At 29.1% G+C, this 24,569-nt stretch overlaps 2 protein-coding genes across 4 annotated transcripts in view; one reads left to right on the top strand and one right to left on the bottom strand.

The window, feature by feature from the left end:
• Nucleotides 1–16,317, bottom strand: part of grp (serine/threonine-protein kinase grp) — a 23,025-nt gene extending 6,708 nt beyond the window's left edge. Inside the window, exons 1-7 of one of the 3 annotated variants that reach the window (XM_014417457.3) lie at nucleotides 16,170–16,317; nucleotides 15,903–16,036; nucleotides 10,655–10,759; nucleotides 8,937–9,160; nucleotides 7,240–7,304; nucleotides 4,849–4,974; nucleotides 4,640–4,769 (exon numbers count right to left, since the gene is read on the bottom strand). In XM_014417457.3, the coding sequence (XP_014272943.1) occupies nucleotides 4,640–4,769; nucleotides 4,849–4,974; nucleotides 7,240–7,304; nucleotides 8,937–9,160; nucleotides 10,655–10,719 (610 nt within the window). In that variant the 5' untranslated portion in view covers nucleotides 10,720–10,759; nucleotides 15,903–16,036; nucleotides 16,170–16,317. The remainder of the gene's footprint in view (nucleotides 1–4,639; nucleotides 4,770–4,848; nucleotides 4,975–7,239; nucleotides 7,305–8,936; nucleotides 9,161–10,654; nucleotides 10,760–15,902; nucleotides 16,037–16,169) is intronic. The other 2 variants (XM_067051268.1, XM_014417459.3) reach the window with 2 other exon arrangements.
• A 422-nt stretch (nucleotides 16,318–16,739) lies between these two features.
• Nucleotides 16,740–24,569, top strand: part of LOC106678731 (TLC domain-containing protein 5) — a 16,731-nt gene continuing 8,901 nt past the window's right edge. Inside the window, exons 1-2 of the mRNA XM_014417456.3 lie at nucleotides 16,740–17,153; nucleotides 22,017–22,184. Coding sequence (XP_014272942.1) covers nucleotides 16,946–17,153; nucleotides 22,017–22,184 — 376 coding nt within the window. The 5' untranslated portion in view covers nucleotides 16,740–16,945. The remainder of the gene's footprint in view (nucleotides 17,154–22,016; nucleotides 22,185–24,569) is intronic.

The following is a 24,569-nucleotide window of genomic DNA, read 5'->3' as shown; positions in this document are numbered from 1 at the left end:
TTTAATGTTCTAGAAATAGAAATAAAATAATTTTGTTGAATAATTGGTCAGTTACAAAATCCTAACGCTTGAAATTTGTTTCATATATTCTAAAATAACTGGCCATAAGGGTGATACAATATTAAAGTTTGTTTTAAATTAAAGTTAAATTAAAAAAAGGAGCTCTTAACACTAATACTTTACGTCATAATAAAAGTAATTTACAGTGATTTTACTTGTCAATAAACTTTAAAAGCCCAATCAACAGGCTGGCAATGAACTTTTGTAACACGAATACATGAAAACTGGATCGACGATTTACCTGTAAATTATGAAAAATTATTGCATTGAAAGGGTATTCATATACCAGTTAATATTAACTGTTATTAAGCTGTCATATAAAGTATTTAGTTTTGAAAAAAAAAAACAAAAAACTTTGCTACCTGAAATTAAGAAATATAGGAATCTAACTTTTAAAAACCACCCTCATAAATAAATCAATGTTTTTACTTTACTGTAGCTGAAGTGCACTGGAGGGAAAACTAAGGTAAAGCTAAAAATTGCATATAATAAAGGAAACGAAGGTACTGTTCTATTTTAGTTACAACAAAGGTTAGGGCAGGCATCTTGGCTAGCTATTATTTCTTTTTCATGTTAATTTACCTCTTCAGTGAGCAAAACAACTAAGCTTTATTTAAATATAAACTATTTTAATAATTACAAAACAAGCACTTTATTTTAATGTTAACGGTGTTGAAGGTTAAATTTAAAGGCCCTATGTACATACAACAAACATACACGACCAACACAAACTATATTTTATCATATTAGAGCTCAAAATTTTGAACAATAAAAATTGAAAAACCCCCTCAAAATAATACTAACATTTTAAAAAAATAAATATAAAGTTACAGATTGCAGAGGCTTGTTAACTTAAAAATCAAAATTGATTTTTTTTTTTTTTTTTTTTTTTTCTTAAAATTAGAAGTTCAACTATAGGCAATAACGAAATAGTTTCCAACAAAACCAAAATAAAATAGTTTATTACTATTTTATCCTTCTTTCTTGATTGTAGCCCTGGCAATCTAATTATATATATATATATATAAACACATATATAAAGCTGTTAGTAATAGTTTAGGAGTTATTGCCAATTAATCTAAAAATATACAACAGCCACTTTAAAAAATCTAGCATATTAGGCCTACAGACACCCATGGAGTGATATTTTATTTACTACCGTATTTTGCAAACAGAATATTTTCACACAGGAATACAATGACAAAAATTAGCTAACACTTAATTCCATGTATAGCTAAGTTTTAAGCTATTTTTACGAGACTAAAATATTATTTTTAAGCTATATATATATATATATATATATATTTATTGGTTAAATCTGGTTTAAAAATTCTGCCAAGTAGAGCAATAGCCATCCCTAAGTACCACAGATAAGATAGGCAAGAACAGGAGATAATTAACGAAGGCACAACAGCTACACCAACAAAATAACTAGTGTGATTTTAGATAAAATTTTAATTTACTTTTTTTTTTAATCTGTTACATACCTCATTTCCTTCCACCCATTATTAATTGAAAATTACAGCTGAATACAGAGCAAGATGGGACGCTTGACAATTACAAATAATTTTTAGAATTTTGGTACAGGTAGAGGAGGGTTAATAACATTGTAATTTACCAAATAAATATAAATAACATTAAATAAAAATAAAGTTGTGCAAATACATACAAACAAAACTTACAAATAAACCGTGTAAAAAATTAAATAAAAAAAACAAAAACAATACAAATAGCAGTAAAATCTTTAAACAAAAAAAAAATATTCTGATGATAAAACACTTGAAGGCTCCATTATAAAAATAAAAGAAAAGATAACTAGGTTTATAAAATTGTCAATATACTTAAAAATTGTATTTTTACACCATTGAAATATACCTAAGTGAATAGAGTGCATATTAGTAACAATAAATTATTTTTCCATGAAAAAAGAAAATAACATATCAATAAAAATCAGAAGTATGTTTATATTACATAAAAAAATTATTAAATTTTGGTTAATAACTTACGACATTTTTTACTTGAAAAAGAAGAAATTTTCTAATGACTTTTTCTCAAAATTACTAATATACATAAATATTCAATTTAAAAAATGTGAATACTCACTTTTAATATAAAGAAATTTTATAAACATAAAGATTAGTTTCTAACAAAAGTATGATTGATTATATATATATATAATAAAAAAGATTTTACTGCTTCATTACAATTACTAAAAAATTTCTATAGATTAAAAACAAAAATTCAAAGTGCTTTAGCGCTAGTAGTGAACAACTTAAGAAGGAACTGAATTTGTGAAATACATATCACTCACACATCCAGAATGAAAGGGGAACACCTAAAAAATTAATATTTTCTTTAAAAAATCATTAGACACAGGCTTAGTCGGTTGTACATTGAAACCACAAGGGTCAACCCTGTTGCTCATAGATCACTTCTGGTCTGTTGGTTTACTCTGAAACTTTAGGCCTTGCTGCTCTTTGAATATGATAAGTTAAAATTCCCAGAGGTGTTACTTTCATTCTAAATGTGCAAATTGATCTAACAAATGAAAAGTCAGTTTTCATTAAAATAAATCTTTTGTTGTCTCAGGTTTTTATGAAGATTAATAAATATAAAAAACAAATTATAATTATCTTTAATTCTCTAATTCATTTTAAGGGTTATTATCACTCATAGCCCAAATTCTGAACAATAAAATGAAACTTATTTTTATACTTTTTTTTTTTTAAACCAATTAACTATTGAAAAGAAATTTATATTTAATTATTTAAAAAACTATCTTCTTAAATTGGTTAAGCTTTTAACAACATACAATGTTTTCCAAATTAATTTAAAATTTTTAAAAGATAACGACAATAAAATTTTTAAAAAGAGCCAAAAAGAAGAATATCATCGATTACATTGTAATTGTATAAATCCTCCTTTAATTAATGTTAATTGCTACAAAACTGAGATTTCATATGATTTATCTTGAAAATAATTAACTGCTTTTTAAATCTAATACATACAATTTGTTTCTAAAAATAAAAAGAATAAACTAAAAAAAAAAAAACTTCAGTAAAACCAGGAACAAGATGCAGAACATATTGAAATTGGTATAAACCGCCCTATATTTGGTACAATAGCTTTAGGATAAATATAACCTACAGCTAGGATACCAAAGATAAGGAAGTAACCTTCAGTTTATTCAGGTAGGATGTTGAGTGTTCCTCTTAACGTATAATTTCTTGATAATGTGTAAATGCTAATGACAAAACACTAAAGAGTAAATAGGCATATTTAAAACTCTTTTTTAAAATACAATACAACTCACTTAAAGGGAAACCTAGAATATAAGATATCATTAAGAGGAAAGATTGGTCACACTAAAATATTTACCTATATAAAAAAACAGAACAAACCTATTGGTTATAAGAAACAAAAATTGAGTTGACAGAAAAGAAAGCCTAGGATATTGCGATATTACATTTTGATGGACTCTGACCAACCAACAAGCTAAATTTTGAACGCATGAAATATTCCAGGTTCCAAGTGACAATAACAATGGGGATGAAGTTGGAGTGGAGGAAACAATCCTAAAACAATTTACCCATAGGAATGCTACTGATACCGAAACCTTCGAAACTCTTAAGGAATTATTATTTGATCAAGTATTCCAAATAATTATTTTTAATAGATCCATGAGCTAAAAAAAAAAAAAAAAAAAAAAAACATTTTCACCAAATGGAAGAGAAGAAAAGTTGGTAAAAAGACCGGATTTTTAAAATAAATGAATTTATAAGATATATACATATTTGAAATCTTGAAGAATTATTATCAAATGTTTATGAGTGACGGTTGAGATTTAGATATTCAAACCTTTAGTAATGTAATAAGTATGAACTACCTCAAGAACGTAAAAGAAAGGAGTCTCGGATATTGGAAACAAATCCACTTAGGTCCTCTCATGTATCACATAATCAAGTTAGTTATACTGTGATGACTAAGTACACATCAACTCCACAAAAAAAAAAAAAGAAAAAGATATTTGTAAGAATCATCAAAAAATACTGGAAATGAAATACCAGTCGATATTTAAAGAATTAAAAAGCCAACAACATAAGAACTTGATTATTTCTTGGGCTCAACATATAGTTTAATGTTTACAAAAAGATCTACAATGAAACTAAATTGCAGATGAGAAAAAATAAATGACAATGGAAGCTTTATTTCTTGATAGTGATATATTGGTATTGTGATAGCATTTAGTGGGTAGAGGTTCAAGTCATTAAATCCTTAAACTAAATGACTAGTAATCTAATGACTAAAACTGTGAAGTTTGATTAAAATAAAAATATTATTTGAACCGCCATTGATCGACAGATATAAAAAGGCCAACAAAAATAAAAAAAGATAAACTGAACTAAAGCAAAAATATACAATAAGTACAATATAAAAGCTGAAAACTAAGTTACACAGCTAACATGATCGAAGCACACTCAACCATGCAGAAGTTTCAAATAAAAAATAAAAATTATATCTACTTAAAACATTTAATACTTTTTAAAATGCAATAGAGGAGGATTTAGAGGAAACTTACCGCCAGCCAGCATCGCAACGAGAACAATACCGCATGACCAAATATCAGCAGGAGCTGCAGCGTATCTTCTTACCAAAACTTCAGGAGCTACATATGGAAGGGTGCCACATTTCTTTTCAAGAGTCCTTTCCTGTTTTAAAAGTACTGTCATAAATATACATATATTCCTGATCAACAGTACATGATAAAATCAAGTAATAATATCTCACCATTCCATTATATCTGAAGACAGTAGCCAGACCAAGATCAGAAATCTTAAGGTTATCATCTTTATCTAGTAGAAGATTTTCAGGTTTAATGTCACGATGTGTGACACCACATCTATGGAGATAGGACTGTAAAATGAAAATTTGTAAATAAGTGAAAAAGTAAAAACTATTACGAACTTATGGGAGTATAAAAATTAAAAAAAAGAAAACAACTGTAGTATTGACTATTTAACCTCAGCTAAGAATTTGAATTCCTCAATTTAGGACACCACTAGTCCTGTTATTATGGTGTCAGTCAATTTTGGTGATTGAATTCTAACTTTTTTAAGAGTTTTATATGAAAATGTTCACCTAATTACCTATTAATATTAATTTATTCAATATTCTTATAGTATTAATATTAAAAGAAATATAATTCTTATAATACAATAGTAAGACAATGAATAAAAATAAATCAGTATATTAGAAAAAAAAAAATATCATTGGTTCTTCATTTTTCTAAAACCATGATTTAACTTCAATTTTTCAAAGAAAACATATTTTATTATTCTATATATAATACATATTAGAGATGTTGATATAAGATTCTGCATTTTAAACAAAACTTGGTAGACAAAAACTAATACATAAACATACAAATTCAAACAAATACTTTGAATCACAAATACAAATTTAACATTTCCACTGACTTTGAAGGTTTAATCTAACATCTCGTTTGACTATCTTCTGGCTAGAAATTATTTTCAATTCCTATCAAACATTTAAATTACTAACATACAATGGAGTTTAAATCAATAATCAATCCACCAGAAATAAAAGTTATGATGATTAATATTCAAATATAAAAAAAGAATTCTTGCTGGGACAAAGTAGTCCATAAGATTACACATCTACATTATCCCAGTGGAAGATCAAAGCAGTACATATCAGTTTTTATTTGACTAAACTCTCATTCTTTAAATTTCAAAATTAGATCTGCCCATTTAATAAGTATAGAAGCAGGATATTAAAGTTTAGAACAAGTGACGAGTTACCGGACTTACTGAAAGTTTACTGAGAATTCCCAACCATTGAAAATCTCCAACATAATCCCAATTTTTTTTAATTAGCATATATTATGTTGACTGCTAGTAGAGATATTTCAAAGATTTGGTAGTATAAACCAGCCTATACATTCAAATATAATTTTTAAAAGCCTGCATTCTACTCACTATTACACGATATCTATTTAATTCAGTTCTCACAATATCACCAAGTTGAATTCAGTTATCTGTTGGTCTTGGTTTTGTGGTATTACTGTGATCGGATTGGTTTTATATTTTTAAAAAATTTAAAATGTTATCAGTCAGACCTCAAATGAAAACAATGAGCGAAGTCCGCATCTTCGTTCAACCTACTAGAAGTTATAAAAATGATCCTAAACTATAATTCTATATCTGAAAGAAATGTGGTAGCTCGGTAATGTGCTCAGCATCTATATCTGTGGTCCAAGTTTGAGTTTATCTGTGGCAAATAATTATTCATTCTGTTATATCAGCCATGGATCAACTGTGGGGTCAGGAGAACCTCCAAAAGCACACCCAGCCTCAATGATGTAGGTTAGTACTTTTAACTAATTTCTGTTAGTATTTACTAATTACTGTTAGTATTAGTATTTCTGGATTGTACAATTCAAATTTTTAATTCACAACAAATTTACTTAAACAATTATTAACTTACCTTTGATATTTTACATACTAATCTCAAATGCTTTACATTAATTTAAACAAAAAATAAGGTATTAAAATAATGTACTGAAAAAAAAAAAACTCTAGAAAGAAATAGGTTAAAATTACGGGGAAAAACTACCAGATGTTTACTTTTATTACCAAATCATTTAATCGAGAAACCTAGAAACAGTGCCTCATCAATTATTGAATGATGGGTTATAAAGTTTCAGCATTTTTTTTATTATCAATACATTCTACTTCTTAGTATTCCTCTTCAAGCCAATCCTGCTAATAAATTGTGAGTTCCTCCCATTGGTTCTAGCTTCTATTCTTTTCTGTGCTTATCCCTCATCTTTCATACGACAAACGTGGCCCAAACCACTTTCCACAGTCCATCTTCAAACAAGATCTTTAAATTTGGTCAAGATATCCATTCAATCCTTACGGTGTTCTTCTTGGTCCTTCCAATGCCTCTCCACAGAAACTTCATTACAGTGATTGTCAACTGGCAAGCTTGCTTCTCCAGGACTTTCTTTAAGTCCCCCCTTCGAAAGAAAGAAAGTACACAAACTCCCAAAAATGCCTTATTAAATAAAAAACTGAAGCTACCACTAATGTTTTATTTTAAAAACCAATTGAATTAAATTAATGTAATCCACAAAAGAAGATTTATTTAACTTACCACACCTGCAATCAGCTGTTTCATAAACTTCTGAGCATCTGCAGGGGGCATTCCAATATCCGGTTCTAAAAAAAAAAAAAGTCATTATTATCAATGCTAACAAACAATACTACATCACACACCTTTGGGGGAACAATGATTCGAGAGCAAAATAATGAAATTCTGAGAATTTGCATTTAAGTTTTAAAAAGAATGCCACACATAAATGAGATACAAATTGAACATAAAACTGTAATATTATCATCAACATTTTAAGTTTTATGTACTTTTTTTAACATTAAATGGCCAGTTTCAGGTTTTTAAATTTATTAATAGTATTTTTAAATTTAAACTTATATTTAAAAAGAGAATTACACTTAGATCATTGTTTCATCAAGGAGGTGACATGCCAACATCTTGATGATAATGTTAATGATATCTTTAACATAAGTTCACAAATGCAAATGATTAATTTTATAATACACGTTTAGTAGTTTTTTTTACGACACCCCTACTGATAAAAATCAATTGATTTTGGAGGGTTTTTTTTTCTTCTAGATTTTATGCTTTGTATTGAAACTGTATTTAATTTTAAAGCATGTTCTGTAGGAATTTATTTTTTATGTAACTGAAATGATTTTGGGCACACCTACATTTTAAACAGTAAAAATGAACGATCCTAACTAACATATTCCTAATTACATTGTCCATAGCACATTAGTATTCACCCACCAAACTAATAGGGCATTAGAGACAGTATAGGAGGTTTGATTTTTACTGAGTACATAATTTGGTGGGTCTCCACCTAATTAAGTCTTGCCTCATGGTATAAAGTAAAATATGAGGGAGCAGTGGTTTTTCCTTCTTCAATATCATAGTTCATGAATTTTCGCAGGTGGTGAGAGCTGTTGGTAAAATGTGAGAACTAAGCAGCACCAGGCTTAGAATGTTCCTGTAAATATGGAGCTCTAGCCTGAAAGAAAGAGCCAGCCATAGTTATGAAGTGATACGAACCTTATCACTAAACATGGGTAGGGAACCATCATCATGATCATGGCACAGCTTTATACTTCGATAGGCTATGACATAGAATGGGATGATAGTAGCACTTGTCACTTGAGATTCTCCAACCTCTTTCTGCTTTGGTATGCAAACACTATACAGTCTGTGTAGATATACTGAGATGTTTAAGTTGTCCAGAGCTTTAACTATATCAAATACACTATTACTGTAGATGGCAATATCTACATTAGCAACAATCCCAGTTATTCAGTAGTTTATGTCAGTTATACAAACTATAAAAGTGTAACAGTTCAGTCTTCTTAATAAAAGTGTAACAGTTCTAGAACCTGGATTAGCACCAAAAACATACAGCAACTGAATTTAATTAATCTTTAATAAATAATTATTTACAGTAATTAATATAATATTGCTTTAGATTGCTGGAAGAACTAGAAAACAACTGGTGTGGTATGAGCATCACACAACTTTCACATAATAGTTTTATCAGGTTATGTTCAAAACCCACATTTTACAAAAAATTACATGTGAAATGGGATGGTTCCCGTACTATCAAACAAAAGACCCTTCACTAATTAACAGAAATAGATTTTGATATTAGGCATCCAAGATTTGCAAATCAGCACAAATAATATTGTAAAGCAATAATGTACATAATTTACTCAAATAAAGATGAAAAAATTAAGTTTTATATTTACCTATTCTATCAAAAAGTTCTCCATGACATGCATACTCAAGGAAAATATAGAAAATGTTTGATTGTTCCCTCGATCCATAGCACCTGATCAAATGTTTATCCTTTAACAGTTTGTGAATCTTGACTTCTTTTTCGACAGAAGCCCTCACTGAAGCATTTTTCGAAAGATCGACTACTTTCATAGCAACACAATCTCCAGTGTGTTTATTGACCACCAGTTTAACCCTAAAATTGAATTAACACTAAGTAACGCCATAAAAACACAAATTTGAACAATGAACCTAATGATAGTATACAAAAATAAAAAGTATTGGTAAACTTAAACAGAGAAAGGACTCTGGTTTGACATCTGCTTAAGAGGTCCTCAGTACTACGTACTACAATGCTTATCTGAAATTATCCCTGAGGCATAGTGCTGACCCATTTATCTCATAGGAATAATATAAGGGTAAAAATCAGCCTTCTTTAGCAGTACTTTATTATGTGTTCCTTCATAAAACGTTAACCACCATTCAGTGTAGAGCTATCCTGTTCAGTTTTATATTTGCCACATTATTAAAATTAGTAAGGCTTTGTGATGTCCAAATTGTTTTTGAAATAGATCAGCTCTGTCATCAATTGCTACTAAGCAGCGAATAATTATTAAGGGAGGATCATAAAAAAAGGTTAAATCATAGCAGTGAGTGTGTGATTTTGACCTAAGTCTGGGTCAGAGGTTCAGAAACGGTGCCCTGGCATCTTGTGGTGCCTCAAACTTGTGTCAGAGGTACTGCCACAAATATATTATACCATAATAACATACATTTTTCAGATGAGAAATAGAATCCATTCCTATAATGTTGTAACACCATTATCTCCTCATCTATCATATATTAAAGACTCATCGATCATTTTTCTAGTCGCATGACCTAACAGAGTGAGTCTATGTTTTAAGAAATACTAGATCATCATATTGTAATCGTCTTCTTCCACTGGGAAATTGAGAATACCTTTTTCAGATTCACAGGAGTCCAAGATCTTTAAAATAAATCCACAAAAGATTAATTTTTCGTTATTTAGAAAATTAATTTTTTATTATTTTATAATTGTTCTGTCTATAGAAGTAGTAGCCAAATTTTCCAATATATATTCACAGATCCACTTAATAGATGCTCCAAAATATAGCCACTTTAAGATGAACCTGGGTATGTGGCTTAGTTATGTCCCTTGGAGATCTGGTGCTTTATCCACTGAGCTATCTCCCTCCTACCCCAAATATCAATACAAATGACTAAAATTGGAAGAAAATAAAAGGTCTAACATCCATTCTAAACAATATTCAAATTTTGTGAGAAATAAGCAGTCCAAATGAATATCAATAAAAATATGGTTTCATTTAAAAATCTATGAACTTATATACTTTTAATAACAGAAATATGAATAATACAAACATTACTAAAAATAATGTTTAGTTTGAAAACATATGAACTCATTAGTATTTGTATAATAATAACTTATTTCTTGTAACAGGTTTTAATGTTCTGTACATTATGGTATAGAGCTACTTATCCCTAGAAACCACAGATAGGTAGAGGAGGGGGTGATATGAAGGTTGCTATAGAAACTAGTGTTAAACAGAATAGCTTTCTTTAATAAAACATAATACATTAAGGGCAAAAAGTAATTATTATGATAGAGATAGAAAATAAATATCTAAAAAAGTTGATGGACTATACATACTCTCCATAGGCGCCTTCACCTAGGGTATGAGAAATCACCCAACCTTCCACAAATTCTGTTCCCATCCTGATATGTTAGGCGATCCTGATGTTAGGTGAACTCCATCTGAAAAATCATAAAAAGACTTAATAAAACAATCAAGTTCAATTTGATAGCATTACAATGAATAGTAACTAAATAATCCAACAAGATTTAAATCAATATAAACAAATCAGATAAAAAAGAAAACCATTAATCAACCAAAAAGAAGAAAAAAGGAATGTATAAATTTTAAGACAAAAATAAAGTAATAAAAAAAAATAATAAAATTTTGTTTAATAATTGTGGTAATTAAGCAGGAAAAGTTGAGACCATTTAATATTATAATATATAATTTATTTTAACTCTTAGCAATTTATACATCACTTATATTACCTTTCAAAAAATAAAAGTAATACTGATATTTGATCAAGATATGAATCAACACAACTTAATGATGATAACTAAACCATTGTTGTTAAACATGAGATATTCAAGTAAATAGACCAGTATAGCTAACCAAAAAACTTTATACTACATTTATTACAAGTACATACATCTAAAGACACTAATTTAAAATACTGAAGTATTAAAGCAAAAATAAAATATCACTAAATATTAATTATAATTGAAACTTCTGCACTTAAAATTGTAACTTAAACTAACATTTAGGTGATGAAATTAAACAAGATCTTCCTAATAAGTTCTAAAATAGTTACAATGAAGTAGTCAGTACAATTAAGAGTTATTGATAATAAGGGCAAAAAACACTCCAAGAGTCCAAAACAGAGCAGCATATTGAAGAAGGATAAAGAGGTAAATACACAGTATATGCACAGCTTAAAATATAGTACATGAGAAAAATTGACAAAGTGATACTGATTAATCAACTTTTCTGAAGTGGTTAACTGATTAATCTACGATGTTTTAAACAAAATAAATAACCATAGGATCACCTTTAAAAAAAAAAAAAGAAAGAGTTGAGTCAGACTCAACTTTTCGTTCACTCTTGATGATTCATACTGATGAATCACCTAACGAAAAACATTGAATTGCAACAAGAATGTCCTTCTTAATAACTTATCAACCAAAATTTTGTAAAATATACTAAAAAGTAAACCAAAAAAACAAAATAGCTAACTAGCTATATTTTCAAGTAGTTGATAAATGAAAATCACTTCAATAAATTAAAATATTAAGAGGCGTACCCAGGTAGATAAAACTATAACAAAACATTATCAATCATGAGAAGATACATGTTTTGTCAATTCAACACAAAGAAAATTTGTATTGGAAACACAAAGAGTGAAATTCCAACTAAAACTAAAAGTTGAAGTATGAGGCATGTCAAGAAAGTAAGAATACTAAATTTTGTTAATAAAAAAAAATAATAATTACAAGATATTGTAGATATATATGTTACTTATTTTTTGATTTGACCATCTTTCCATTTTGTGCAGGTTGTAAGTATTGTAAAACATACTTTATATCATAATTAAAGAAAGTGACTAAAGGGAAAGGAAAGATAAAAAATAGGAAGAGTTAGACCATACCGTCTTAGTAAGTGTTCTCGATATTCAAGGAAATCGTGAAAAAAAAAAAATTAATAAAATGCATGTATAAATTCAATGTAATGTAATGCTGATAGCAAAAATCTAAAAAAGAATAAAAATGGCACCCACAAATACCAATTTTTTACAAATAATTTTATTTTATGACGAGAAAAGACGTAGGAAATGACATTGCAGTAGTTCTAAAACGTTTTTGTTTGATCTCACACTATAATTATTAAAAAATCATTGTATACCTTTTTTTATTTTAATTTTTCTTTAGTTGATAACAGTAAACTATAGAAGTAAATATAACAGAACAAACAATCACAGAACTGAAATTTAAATATGTTTTATTGGATTTGTTTTATATTTAATTTTTATTTTTTATTCTCCAACACTATTGTGGTGTACATGCACATTGAGAACCACATATTTAATAAATAAAACAAAAAACAAAATGGAAAATCAAAGTAACTTTAGATGATAAAATAAAGCAAAACTTCCAAAAAAACTTAAGCAAAATGTAAATGTAAACGGGAAAAGTACCTAAGGAGAGAGGAACAATTATTTCAATTAAAGAAATAAGCAAAACACATTCAATTAGGGTGAAGTAGAAAATGGTGTAAATATAGTTGGCAGTACACTTAGTATTTTAGAAGTTTCTTTTATGCCTATGGTACCAATAAATGGGTAGTGGTGTCATAAATAGTATTTATGGGGTTGTATTCTAATGAAATGTGTAAACAGAAGAGTTTAAGATTATCAAGTGAAAAGCAAGATTAAAATATGTTAAAGGAGCCAAACAGAACTGGCAAGAGAGTAAATGAACTTCATACTTAGAATCTGTAAGAAGTAATAATGAACAATTATTTGTTCATAAGTAATCTTAAGAATTAAGCTAAAATTAGAGGATATAAAATAAAAATCTTAGCAAGGTGTAACAATTTAACATATCCATATAGTTTAAATCATGTTTTACTAACAATTACAATAAACAGAATGAAACAGCATTTAAATTACCATGCTCTTATAGGGATTTATAAACATTTAAAGAATTTAGTGAATTATTCTTTTCAGTTTCCTTTGATAAAAGGGAGACTAAGATTTAAATTGTCACACAAGTAAATAGAGCTTTCTAATACAAAACCAATAACATAAAATATGTGCCTGAACATGTTATAATAATATTTTCAGCCCATTACAGAAAAAAATGACTTTAAATAGAGGTCAATAACAATTTATACAAATAAATTGTAGTGATAACGTTCAAACAGTAAAAGTATAATATTAAAAATACAAATACTTTTTGATACTGATGAATTTTATAGGAAACAGATAATGTGTTTCTATGTCTTCTCAGATGGTTGTGTACTCTATCATATTAAGTATTCCTGTGGATACTGATACTATCATAATTAGCCAATTATAAAAGACCATTTTTTACATCATGTAAAGGAAGATTCCTATAATCTTAAAATTAAAATATATATATATATAGTTTTATTACTTTATTACATTTTTTTTTTCCCTATGTACTTTCTATTTACAACTGCTTTAAGAATATTAATGAACTTGTCATACAATTATTTAAGACCATTCTTTGAACAATATTTGTTTTTGTTTTTTTTTTTTTACTACGCCATGTTTCGACTTATCCCTAACTTTCCCCTAAATTTGGGCCAAATCAAACAAGCTTTTATCAAAATTGTGGTGTACAAAGGAAATTATATTTAGTTCCGCATAAGTAAACGAAAGTACAAGATGGACTTTGACAAAACTGATATGGAACCAATTAGGTACCAACCCATGATTTTGAAAATTTCAACAATATCATATATGCTTCAAGAAAAAATCTGATTTCTGACCGACAGACACGGAACCAAATTTTGACCTTAATACCTATAACATTCACACTACTTACTGCTAGTACCATTAGCTTGTAACAGTGGTAAATCGTTAAAATAAGTCGGCACAACAGTGATATCAAATTGAGGGTAAAAGATAAATAGTTTTCAGTAAACCATTTTGGTAAAAAAATTTGAAGCAAACTATGATTTTTAAGTATATTTACTATATTTTTAAAGTAATAAATACACAATTTTTTGAACAAATATTTTAAAATCTACTGTGGAATCTGACCTTAAATACTAGAGACACTTAACAGTTCTGAATATAAAAATTTCTTTGAGGCTAGGAAATAACAAAAATATTTTTCAAGTAGTCAGTATTTTTAATAACAACTAAATTAATTAGGATTATCATAAAGAATTAATAAAACAGAAGTAGAATTAATGTGGAAATAAAAAACTAATTTTTAAACAAACAAATGACCTACGAAACACACATAAAGATAAATTTTTAATGAAATCAACAAAAAATATTATCTTAATGACAATTTAATTCACTATACTGACTGAAAACAAGCGCAAGGATAAAAAATTGATGATTTATAATTATTTTTTTAAAGTAGTGAAAGCAAAAAAATAGAGTTAACTACTTGAGTGATTAAACAAACTATTAGGAAAAAAATAAGTATCTTGACCATGATACCAATTTTAATCAAACACTGTAAGAACTGGAACATTATCAAAGAACCAAATCTTATAATGATGATACATTGTGAAAATTAAAAATAAAAGAAGTCTGTAACAATATATAATTCTGCCTTATACCAAAATTTAAAATTAATTATTATCAAATAACCATGTGTATACATATTTTCATAAATTTATTGGCAAGAAATGTATAAGATCTTATTTAATGACTTCCTAAAAAAATTCAAACTAACATATATGTAAGTATTTTATGGTAATCAAAAATTTTCTGATAATGAATGCCTGTTCATTCCTACCTCATAAGAAATAAGGTACTAACGACAGAAGAACCTTACGATGACTAAATACATAATAAAGAGAAATTGAAAACATTAAAATAACAGGACTTAGAAAAAATTAATATTGGAAGGACTTCGCTAACTTTATAAAATAGGCAACTAGAAGGAAGGTTATGAATTGACAAAGATGAAGTATCCAGATCTAGACAATTATGTCTATAAAAGCTAACAAAAATTATCCTCCCCATTGTAATACATTAAAAAATTCCTTTAAATTATTATAATTCATACTCATTTATAAATGACCAACATATGAACAATATCAACACCAATATGACCTTGAGTAAAAACAAAGAATTGACAATTTAACAATCATTATGAGTACCTAACAGTTCTAAATAAATAAAACAAGAGAAACTACATTGATACTTAGCTCTATCAAAACAACCACATCCTTATGAAAAGATGGTAATACTGACATATGCTAAAAAAATTCATACAGCAGTCAAAAGATATAAGGATACTTCAGGATTCAAAACAAAAAATTACTGGAGTGGGAGTCTATATCTAATGAATAATGACCACAGTATATGTAAGTATGTATATTAGAAATGAAGAGCTAAGCTTTTTGTATTAAATTTATTTTAAAACTAAACAGAACTAATATCCTTCTCCTGGAATATCACTAAACGATCCAAACGATTTAAATTTAAAAACCAAAGTACAAGCGACACAAGATATAAGGATAAGCTAACAACGTGATTCCTTAGAAAGGCAAGGCCCAGATCGTTGACTGGGTTTGGAAACTTAAAAACCTCTAAAACTAAATTTAGACTTAACTTACCAACAATATGAGCTTGTTTCGATCGTACTTAGGTAGAGCCTTAACGGAATCGTGAACACACCTCTGGTACCCTAAAAGCTCGCTAACACCCATGGCGAAAATCTCCAAGCACAATCTTACTAACGTTTTCGCGCCTAGAAAAGAAAATGGCGATTCAGCATGGGCATTCATATAATAAATCTTTCAAAAGAAACTAGATCTTAAAATTACGAAGAGAATTACATAAGAAAATTCTTATTAAGAATAATATTGAAAGGTACTATTTACCTTCTTCACAAATAGCAGGTACAATAGACTTAAGCCATGGAGTAATAACGAAAAGACCTTTGCACGATGTCTTGCTGTGCGCAAGGTTAACAAGGCCCGGTCAATAAGAAGCAGGAAGTCTAGATCGAAGACTACAAAATCAAAAATAGTTTAATTTCAACGAAATATAACAATACAACAAAGAATTAAAAAAAAAAGTGTTGCTTCTTACCGCTATAGCATATCAAAAGAAATCAACTAAACTATTAATAATGATTTATGAACACCTATGATTGATCTTTTTGCCTAATTCATATTAGAACAAGATTATTTAATTCAGAACAATGAAAATTAGCAAAAATTCTAATGCATTTGAAGTAAAAATAATATTTGAAATAAAAACTCAGCATTATGCTAATATCATTTTCAATCATATTCAAAATATCAAAGTGACTATTTTTATACTTTCTGAAAAAGTTAGTTTTTATTTTTAGTTTGAATTTTTCACAAAGATATCAAACTTTTAAAATTTATTGATTTCAATACAATAGAAACAGCTGATGAGCGGGTAGTTTTCTCTGCACACAACCTTCAAAAGGTTAACCTCTGAGGAGGTTACTATCTAGGCGATTGTGATGTAGTTGATGTAAATGATTCATGAGATTTTAATCTGGAATACAATTGATAGCTGTATGCATTTCCAAATTTTCCGGTGATTAATTCAACAGTATCTCATTAGATCGGAGATAGTGATGTTTTATACCACTTAAGTCGTAAGGTTATTAGAAAATGATAATATGTTGTTTTCTAATTCAATAATTCTCATTACTACCTTCTCAGCGATTTCAACATTCTTCTGGTATGCACTATATAGAAAATTCCGCCAACTTTACAAATGGGAAGAAGAATTCTGTGCTAGGGTTGTTGCAGCTATTCATGCTGTAATTGTGGTCATTTTATCTTACATCAGTATAAAATATGGACCAGATCCCATTTATTCCCCTGGTAAGGATCATTTTATTAGTTTACTTATTACAGGCATGATTATTAGTTTGAGATAATTACTATTGTTGATACAAGGGTGTAAAGTGAGTTAGTTATACTTTGTTAATTTCTATGCTAAAATTTTTCGTTTAAAGTTAAGTAAATGTAATTTTAGTTGAAAATTTGTAGTGTTTATGTCATTAAAAAAGTTAATCATATTTTTCCTTAAGTAGCTGACAATATCAATTATTATTCTGAATAAATTAATGCATATCTGAACACATTAATCCAAGAAATTATTCTTGTCATCCTGCTTGTTCTTAATTTTAGCTTGTCATCATTTTAACTTACACTATGCTTCCTGTGTTTAATTATATCTAATCCTAAAATAACCTTTTATTTCTCTAATCATAGCTTAACATATATTATATTTGTAGTAACAACATGATGTATCTTAGCTTTAAATGAAATTTTATTTTAAATTTTCCAGTCACACTGCATAGTAACTATATTCAAATTATCTTAACAAATACAAATAGAAACTATATGTATTTTTCACAGTGGTATACAAATCTAATTTTTTTTTTTCTAAACTTCTGAGAAGTCGACCAATTAAGATATTTCATGTTACATCTGAAGTGATAATTTACTCGGTTGTGATCAGAAGTTTTCATATTTTTCTCATCCTATTTTTTTATTTAATATATTAATTTTAATTTTCAAAAATATATTATTTTTTGTTTCATTTATGGTAAAAATGTAAAATAATAAATTAGATATAATATTCTTCTTTATTTTTGTTCAGTATATCTAAAGGTGGCTACACATACTCGAGCGTGCTTGAGAAGGAACATCTTAGAGCCTTCCCAAAAATGCATTATTGTTAGTAAAGACATCAGAAAAACATCAACTTGGATGTCTCCATAGTGTTTCCCTTAGAAGTAGCTAAAAACCCTCAAGTATGCTTGAGCGTGTGTACCACCTTCAAGTTTATAGTGTAATATTAGTTACAAAACAATAATATGCTTGTATTTATTAAAGAGGTACTAGTGTTAATGTTTAAATTTATATGTTTTGATTTTATTTAGTTTAGAGTCTTATTTAATTTAGTTTTCTTAAATTTTTTTTAGCTATTAGTAAATAATTAAAAAAAGTATATAATGATAGTAAAAATCTATTATTTTTTTTTCACCTCTTCTAATAATACTCTTATGATAAATTAATTAATTTATGATCATGAAATTTTTTTTTTTCTAACACTCATATATTATGGTGTATCTTCTTTAACATGGTATCGCAAGTTCAGAAACTAATGGTAAACAGAAGATATCTTTAGTAGATTAACATTAATCCTAAGGATAACTTGTGTGGATTAATATTAATACTAAGGAATTATCCTAGCCTCATTTTGTGTTCCTATCACAAAATAAATTGTTGAATTGAACATATTGGAATTTGGTATAGAATAAATGCCAGTTTTGAATAGCATTATAGTTGTTCTCATGGGACATGAGAAATTGGTTAAACAAGATCATATGAAATCTAGGGATGGTGGCATTCTTTCTTGGAAGGAGCCCTACTAATGATGGTAGATCCACATTCGCATTCAGCCTGGTCCTATAAGTACTCACTCACTCACTGTTTAGCGCTACAGTCCTTGCAGGATCTGGGCCTCTTCCACCACTCTTCCCCATGCTTCGCGGTCTCCAGCGAGACTCCTCCAATTTTCAATTCCCATCCCTCTCAAATCATCTTCCAAATCATTCAGCTACCAACCTGGATCTGCCCCTTTTCCTTTTTCCTCCTAATGCACCATTTAGCATCCTTTTAGGAAGCTAACAGGGCTCCATCCTTTCCACATGTCCCAACCATCTTAGCCTGCTCTTCTTAACAGAGGATATTCTGATGGCTCTACATACAATTCTTTTTGTTCCTCATTGCTTCTGATTCTCCACCTGTGCTCCTCTTTAACTGCTCCAAAGATCTTTCTTTGGACTCTTCTCTCCCAAACCAGTAGAGCTCTTCTATTTTCCTTGGTTAGAGTCCATGTCTCACTGCCATACATTACCACTGGCCTAATTATTGTTTTGTACAACAAAAGCTGTGCTTTCCTGGAAAGACTTTTGTATCGGAGAGCTTTTTCCAGGGCATAGAAACATCTGGTTCCTGCTACCATTTTGCCCTTAATTTCTACTTCTAAATTATTGTTCTCCGTCACAACTCCTCCCAGGTACTTGAAAGTACTGCAGCTGTTAAACATGTTTTCCCCCACATCCACAATATCTCTTCTCTCTCCGGTCTGCCTAGAGGTTTTCATATATTTAGTCTTTTAACAATTATATTAAGTCCTAAATCCTGTGCTGCTTTCTTGAATTCTTCTACAGCACCAGCCAGTGCTGTTTTGGTTCTCCCTGTGATGACTACATCATCCGCATTAGCCATGTGTTGTGTGAGCCTGCTGTAAATGGTGCCACCCGGGTTTGTCCTTATTTTTCTAATGGTAACTTCTAGGGCAAGGTTGAACAGTACTGGTGATAATGGGTCTCCTTATCTTAAGCCACTGTTAACCCTAAAGCTATTTGAGATCCCCATTCAAGTTTTCACCTTGCAACTAGTCCTTTCCAGGGTCATCTTTGTTAATCTTATTAGCTTGCTAGGTATACCCAGTGACTGCAATGCCTTTAATAATTTTCCTCTGTCTACACTACCATAAGCCTGTCAGAAGTCTATAAAGAGGTGGTGTAAGTCAACATTGTACTCATACGTTTTCTCGAGCATTTGTCTGATCGAGAACAGATTGTCTGTTGTTGATCGTCCTGGGCGGAAACCACTCTGGTACTCGCCCAGCAGTTGTTCACTCCTCTCCATCATCCTCCTACAAATTGCTACCAACAAGATTTTGTAAACTGTTGACCTCTGTAATTTTCACATTTTAGTTTATTTCCTTTCTTATGTGTAGGGACTATAATAGCTTCTTCCCAGTCAGCTGGCATTTTTTCTTTCATCTATATATCCCATATCACCTTGGAAATCTGTTCCCAAGTGTCTTCTCCTGCGTATTTAATTAATTCTGAAGGAATTTCATCGGGCCCTGGAGACTTATTATTTTTCATGGACCAAATTATGTCCATAATTTTTTCCCTGTCCGGTGGTACCTTCTCATTAATATCCTCGTCATTATTAGATTATCATGATGATCTATATGTGATTATATGATGATCATTATTAGATTATCGTCATTATTAGACCTGATGAAAGTACATATTGTTTGTCTCAGGGTTTAAAATCTCCTTAAAGTAATGGAGCCACCTATCCTTGATCTGTTCAGCCCCGGTGATAAGGTTTCCACATTGGTCCAGGCACATTTCAATCTATTGAGTGAAACCCTGTTTTAGCCATTTAGGGCCCTTATAGAACTTTTGGCTTTCTCGTGCCTGAAAGTACTAGTTGACCAGTAATATGGTAGATGGGCCACATTGTAGCCAAGCGAGTTAATACTATTACTTTAACCGGCTCATAACTGAGCTGAGGTCGACTTTTATTTCTGTGGTGGTCTCACAGAATGAAAATGTGACCCCTAGCATGGTTAGAATAAGGTGGTAACCTGTAGATTACTCCCTGTATGGCAGAAATGACTAGGAAGGGGTTTATAAAAAAAAAGTAATGTGGCAGGTATATCATTGGTAATGATTATTAAATCTTACATCAATTATTTGAAAGCAAATATTTGCACAATAATATTGGGCTAGATGGAACACAAATGTTCCCTTACCTTAACTTAAGTACATCAGCCTCTGTAACGTAACATCTATCACATCAACTTTAGGTTTACTTGATTTCTCTATACTCCCTTAACAGAAAATAGATACTATTTTGGACTCATTGTTAAAACAGTGAGTTATGTTAAAATTTCTTCTGACTCATTTCCACCACATAAAATTTTGTCGTCCCCACCTATAGTACGTTTCCTCTTCATCTTCCGGTACTTCGTTATTCGATAATTCGTTGGTTCATATATATTTTTAATTCTTCTTATCACCTTTTGTCATCACCCTCTCACACGCTTTCTTCTTCTAAAATTTTTCTATTTTTATTTTCACCCTCCCGTAACGGCTTTTTTAGTTCTAAGTTTGACCACTTTTGCACTGCCACCATTAGGCGCTCAACCTTTCAGCGAACAGGTTGGTTTTCATTCTTCTTTTTTGTTTTCTTTCCTCTTTCTTTATTTTACTCTTTCCCCTTATTTTACTTTTATCTTATTTTACTCTTTCCCCTTATTTTACTTTTATCTTATTTTACTCTTTCCTCTTATTTTCTCCACTTTTATCCATTTTCCTTGCCCGCGTTATAAGTTTTGTACACTTTTCTTATAATTTGCCTCTTTATCATCTATTATTGTTACATATATTTTCTTCCTCTCAATTTTCATTTTCTTTTCATATTTAAATTTTAAATTAATAATAACTAATATGTTCATACTTCTTTGCATTATATAACTTTAATTTTATTTCATTTCCTTAAGTAAGTTATTGTACCCGCTTTTTCAATTACCTATGTCTACATTTTATTTCCCGCTTCTCTCATCACTTCATTTTATTAATTCTATTTTGTAAAACTATTCATTGTATGTGTAAAATTATTTTGTTTATACTTTCTTTTCATATTTTTTATTTTTCTATACTTACTGTGGTTGTTATCTTGTTTTGTTTTTAGCCCTGAAGAAGGCTAGAAACTTTATAAGTTAATCATACTTATTTGTGTTTCATTGACCGCACCCCCAACCATCTTCTCCTCATTTATCATCCACGGTCAACTATCTCTCATAATTATAAAATTTTATCTATTATTTATGTAAATTAAGCTTGTATTTATACTTTTTTTTAGGTGAAGATAATACTGATCTTCAAGTATTAACTATGTTAGTAAGCATTGGCTACTTTGTTTATGATTTTGGATGGTGCTTAAAACATCAACCAGAACCGAAAATCATGCTTTACCATCACCTTGCATCCATTGTTGCAATTTATTACATATTGCTCCATGGGAGCTCAGGTAAAACTTACTGGATATATTTTGATAAATATTTAGAAGTTGCTTTTTTTTGCATCTTTTTTTAATGTTGGTCATGTCTAATCTACTCAAACTTCAAAATATATGTGTAACAACTATTGAAAAATTAATCACACTTTTCTAACAGTATATTCAAAAATCTTTACACTAAGTAAATTACTATGTTGTGGTTACAAGCCTAATAATCTTAATTTATAATCTCTTTATCTGAGAAAACGATAGCTCATTGATTATTATGCTCTAATAGCATCATTATCATTAAGAGCCACAAAGTCCGTACTTACTGATCTTTATTGTTAACTATTGACTAACAGGAGGCTGCTTAAGTAACGTTATTTCATTTTGATTGAACCACAGCTCAAAACTGAATTAATTCATATTTTTATTGAAATTAAAATTCCTTTAGTTTTACTTGATCGATCATTTCCAATTTTTTTCCCATTTATTATTCTGGGTGTCTAGCAACCAAGAGTTATGTAGTTGACTGAAAAGTCAGCAAATCCAAGGAAAAAACAGAAAAATTCAAATAACAAACAATGAGAAATTGTTTCAGAATTATTATGAAACACCTAAAAAAAAAATTGCCAAGTTTATTAGCGAATATAGGTTCATCATAATTTTTATTGGGTACATGAATATCCATACTTCAATATTTCATGGTTAATGATTTGTCCTCTGAAAATAAAATCAATATGAAATGAGAGGTTTATAAATATAGTTACACTTAAATCAGCGAACATGATTTAATAAAACTGATTCTAGTTCTATGTTTAGATTAATCTTTAACTTTTCATCAGGTTACTGGCAAATTATATTTGCTGTTTTCGAAGTATAGGTACCGCTAAGACTAAATTATCGTATCCTTAAGGAAAATTATTGGATGAATCTTGCGGAAATGGATTTTGGTCCATTTTTTCACTGTGCTCCAATAGTCCAGGTGCAATAGGGGAAAACTACTAATTTTTTTAACACATCCTGATTAGACTTTTCCAACATGAGAAATTTTAGTAGTAGAAACAAATTTTATATGTTTTAAAAAATCATTATGTACGAGTAAGATACAAGTTCTTAAAGGTACCGAAAAGTGTTTTTTTTTTTTAATGTTTAAAAGGTGATAAAATAGTATTTTAGAAACCATGTGTTTGTGAAGTTTTGCCCCGCAATCTTAGGGGTAATAGTATTACGAAATTTAAGTGAGGTTTGATTTAATATCTCAAAAATGAGTTTGAAAATCAAAATTTTTCTTCCTTAAACATGAGTGGTATGGGCACCATGAGATTAAAGGATGCGATCTAAGATTGATTACAAAGATTTTGATTTTGGATTATCCTCCCTTGTGTGTATTTCCTAACTCACAAATTTTTGATAAATCAAAACGTTTATAAATTTTAGAAGCATTAAATCTGATCTCTCAGGTATTTCATAAGTGGGTTGTGGAGCAGTTTGTGAATAAATAAAACTTAAATAAAAAACTCTGTGGGAATTTTTTGTGCCTTTTTCAAGAATGGAATTGCATGAAATGTTGGTACTAGTGAAGAATCGTGGTGATTATCAGCACTCCTGGTAGCCATCATGAGAATCACTGACTTATTGCTTGTTTGTCTACTTCCTCAATAATTTGAGATTATTATTCAATGGAAGAAGTTGAAGTATTTTCAAATTTTTAGCGTTATTTATTAATTTAGATCTTGACTTATCTGAAAAAGATATGTTAGGGGGTTTGCTTATCTCTTGAACGAGTGGATGTTTTATTAATTTTTTTATTTGTAGTTATTACTGCTTCAAATAGAAAGGAACTGTTGACATCCGCTTAGTCAAGCAACAAGTAAACCCTCAATATATCTGTCGGCGTCTCAGATTAAATTAACATGAATATGAATCAGTTTATTGGATTTTTGTTTTTTAAATTAAATTTTTATTGTATTAAACTAATGTTAGTAGCCACATGTTATTAAACTGTTAAATTTTGAATGCCCAGACGAAATTCCCATAAATCAGGACATTTGCCTTATAAGAAAAGGAAGACAGGCTTTACAAAATCAAGATAGACTTTATCAGTAATACTTATGGCAGCCTCTAAAAGTGCAAGTTATGGTCAGGATTCTTCACAAGTTCTAAAATACTATTATTTTTGCAGGAAATTATCATTGAGATAATAAGTTATTAAAACAATCTGAAACACATTTAAAATGAATTTTTATCAAATATAATAAAAAAATATCCATTAAGTCCCAATTTGTTTATTTTCTTATTACTTAAAATTAATTTGTATGTAATACAAATAAATTTTTAGTTTCAATTATAATTGTTTATTAATTATTGGAGAAGTTTGTCGTGGGGTGCGGTCAGCAAAGAACAACATAAATA

This window comes from Halyomorpha halys, unplaced genomic scaffold (genome assembly GCF_000696795.3).
Source record: "Halyomorpha halys isolate HHAL.00 unplaced genomic scaffold, Hhal_1.1 Scaffold157.1, whole genome shotgun sequence".
Taxonomy (NCBI): domain Eukaryota; kingdom Metazoa; phylum Arthropoda; class Insecta; order Hemiptera; family Pentatomidae; genus Halyomorpha; species Halyomorpha halys.
Note: the sequence above shows the minus strand (reverse complement) of the source record. Positions and strands in the feature narration are given on the sequence as shown.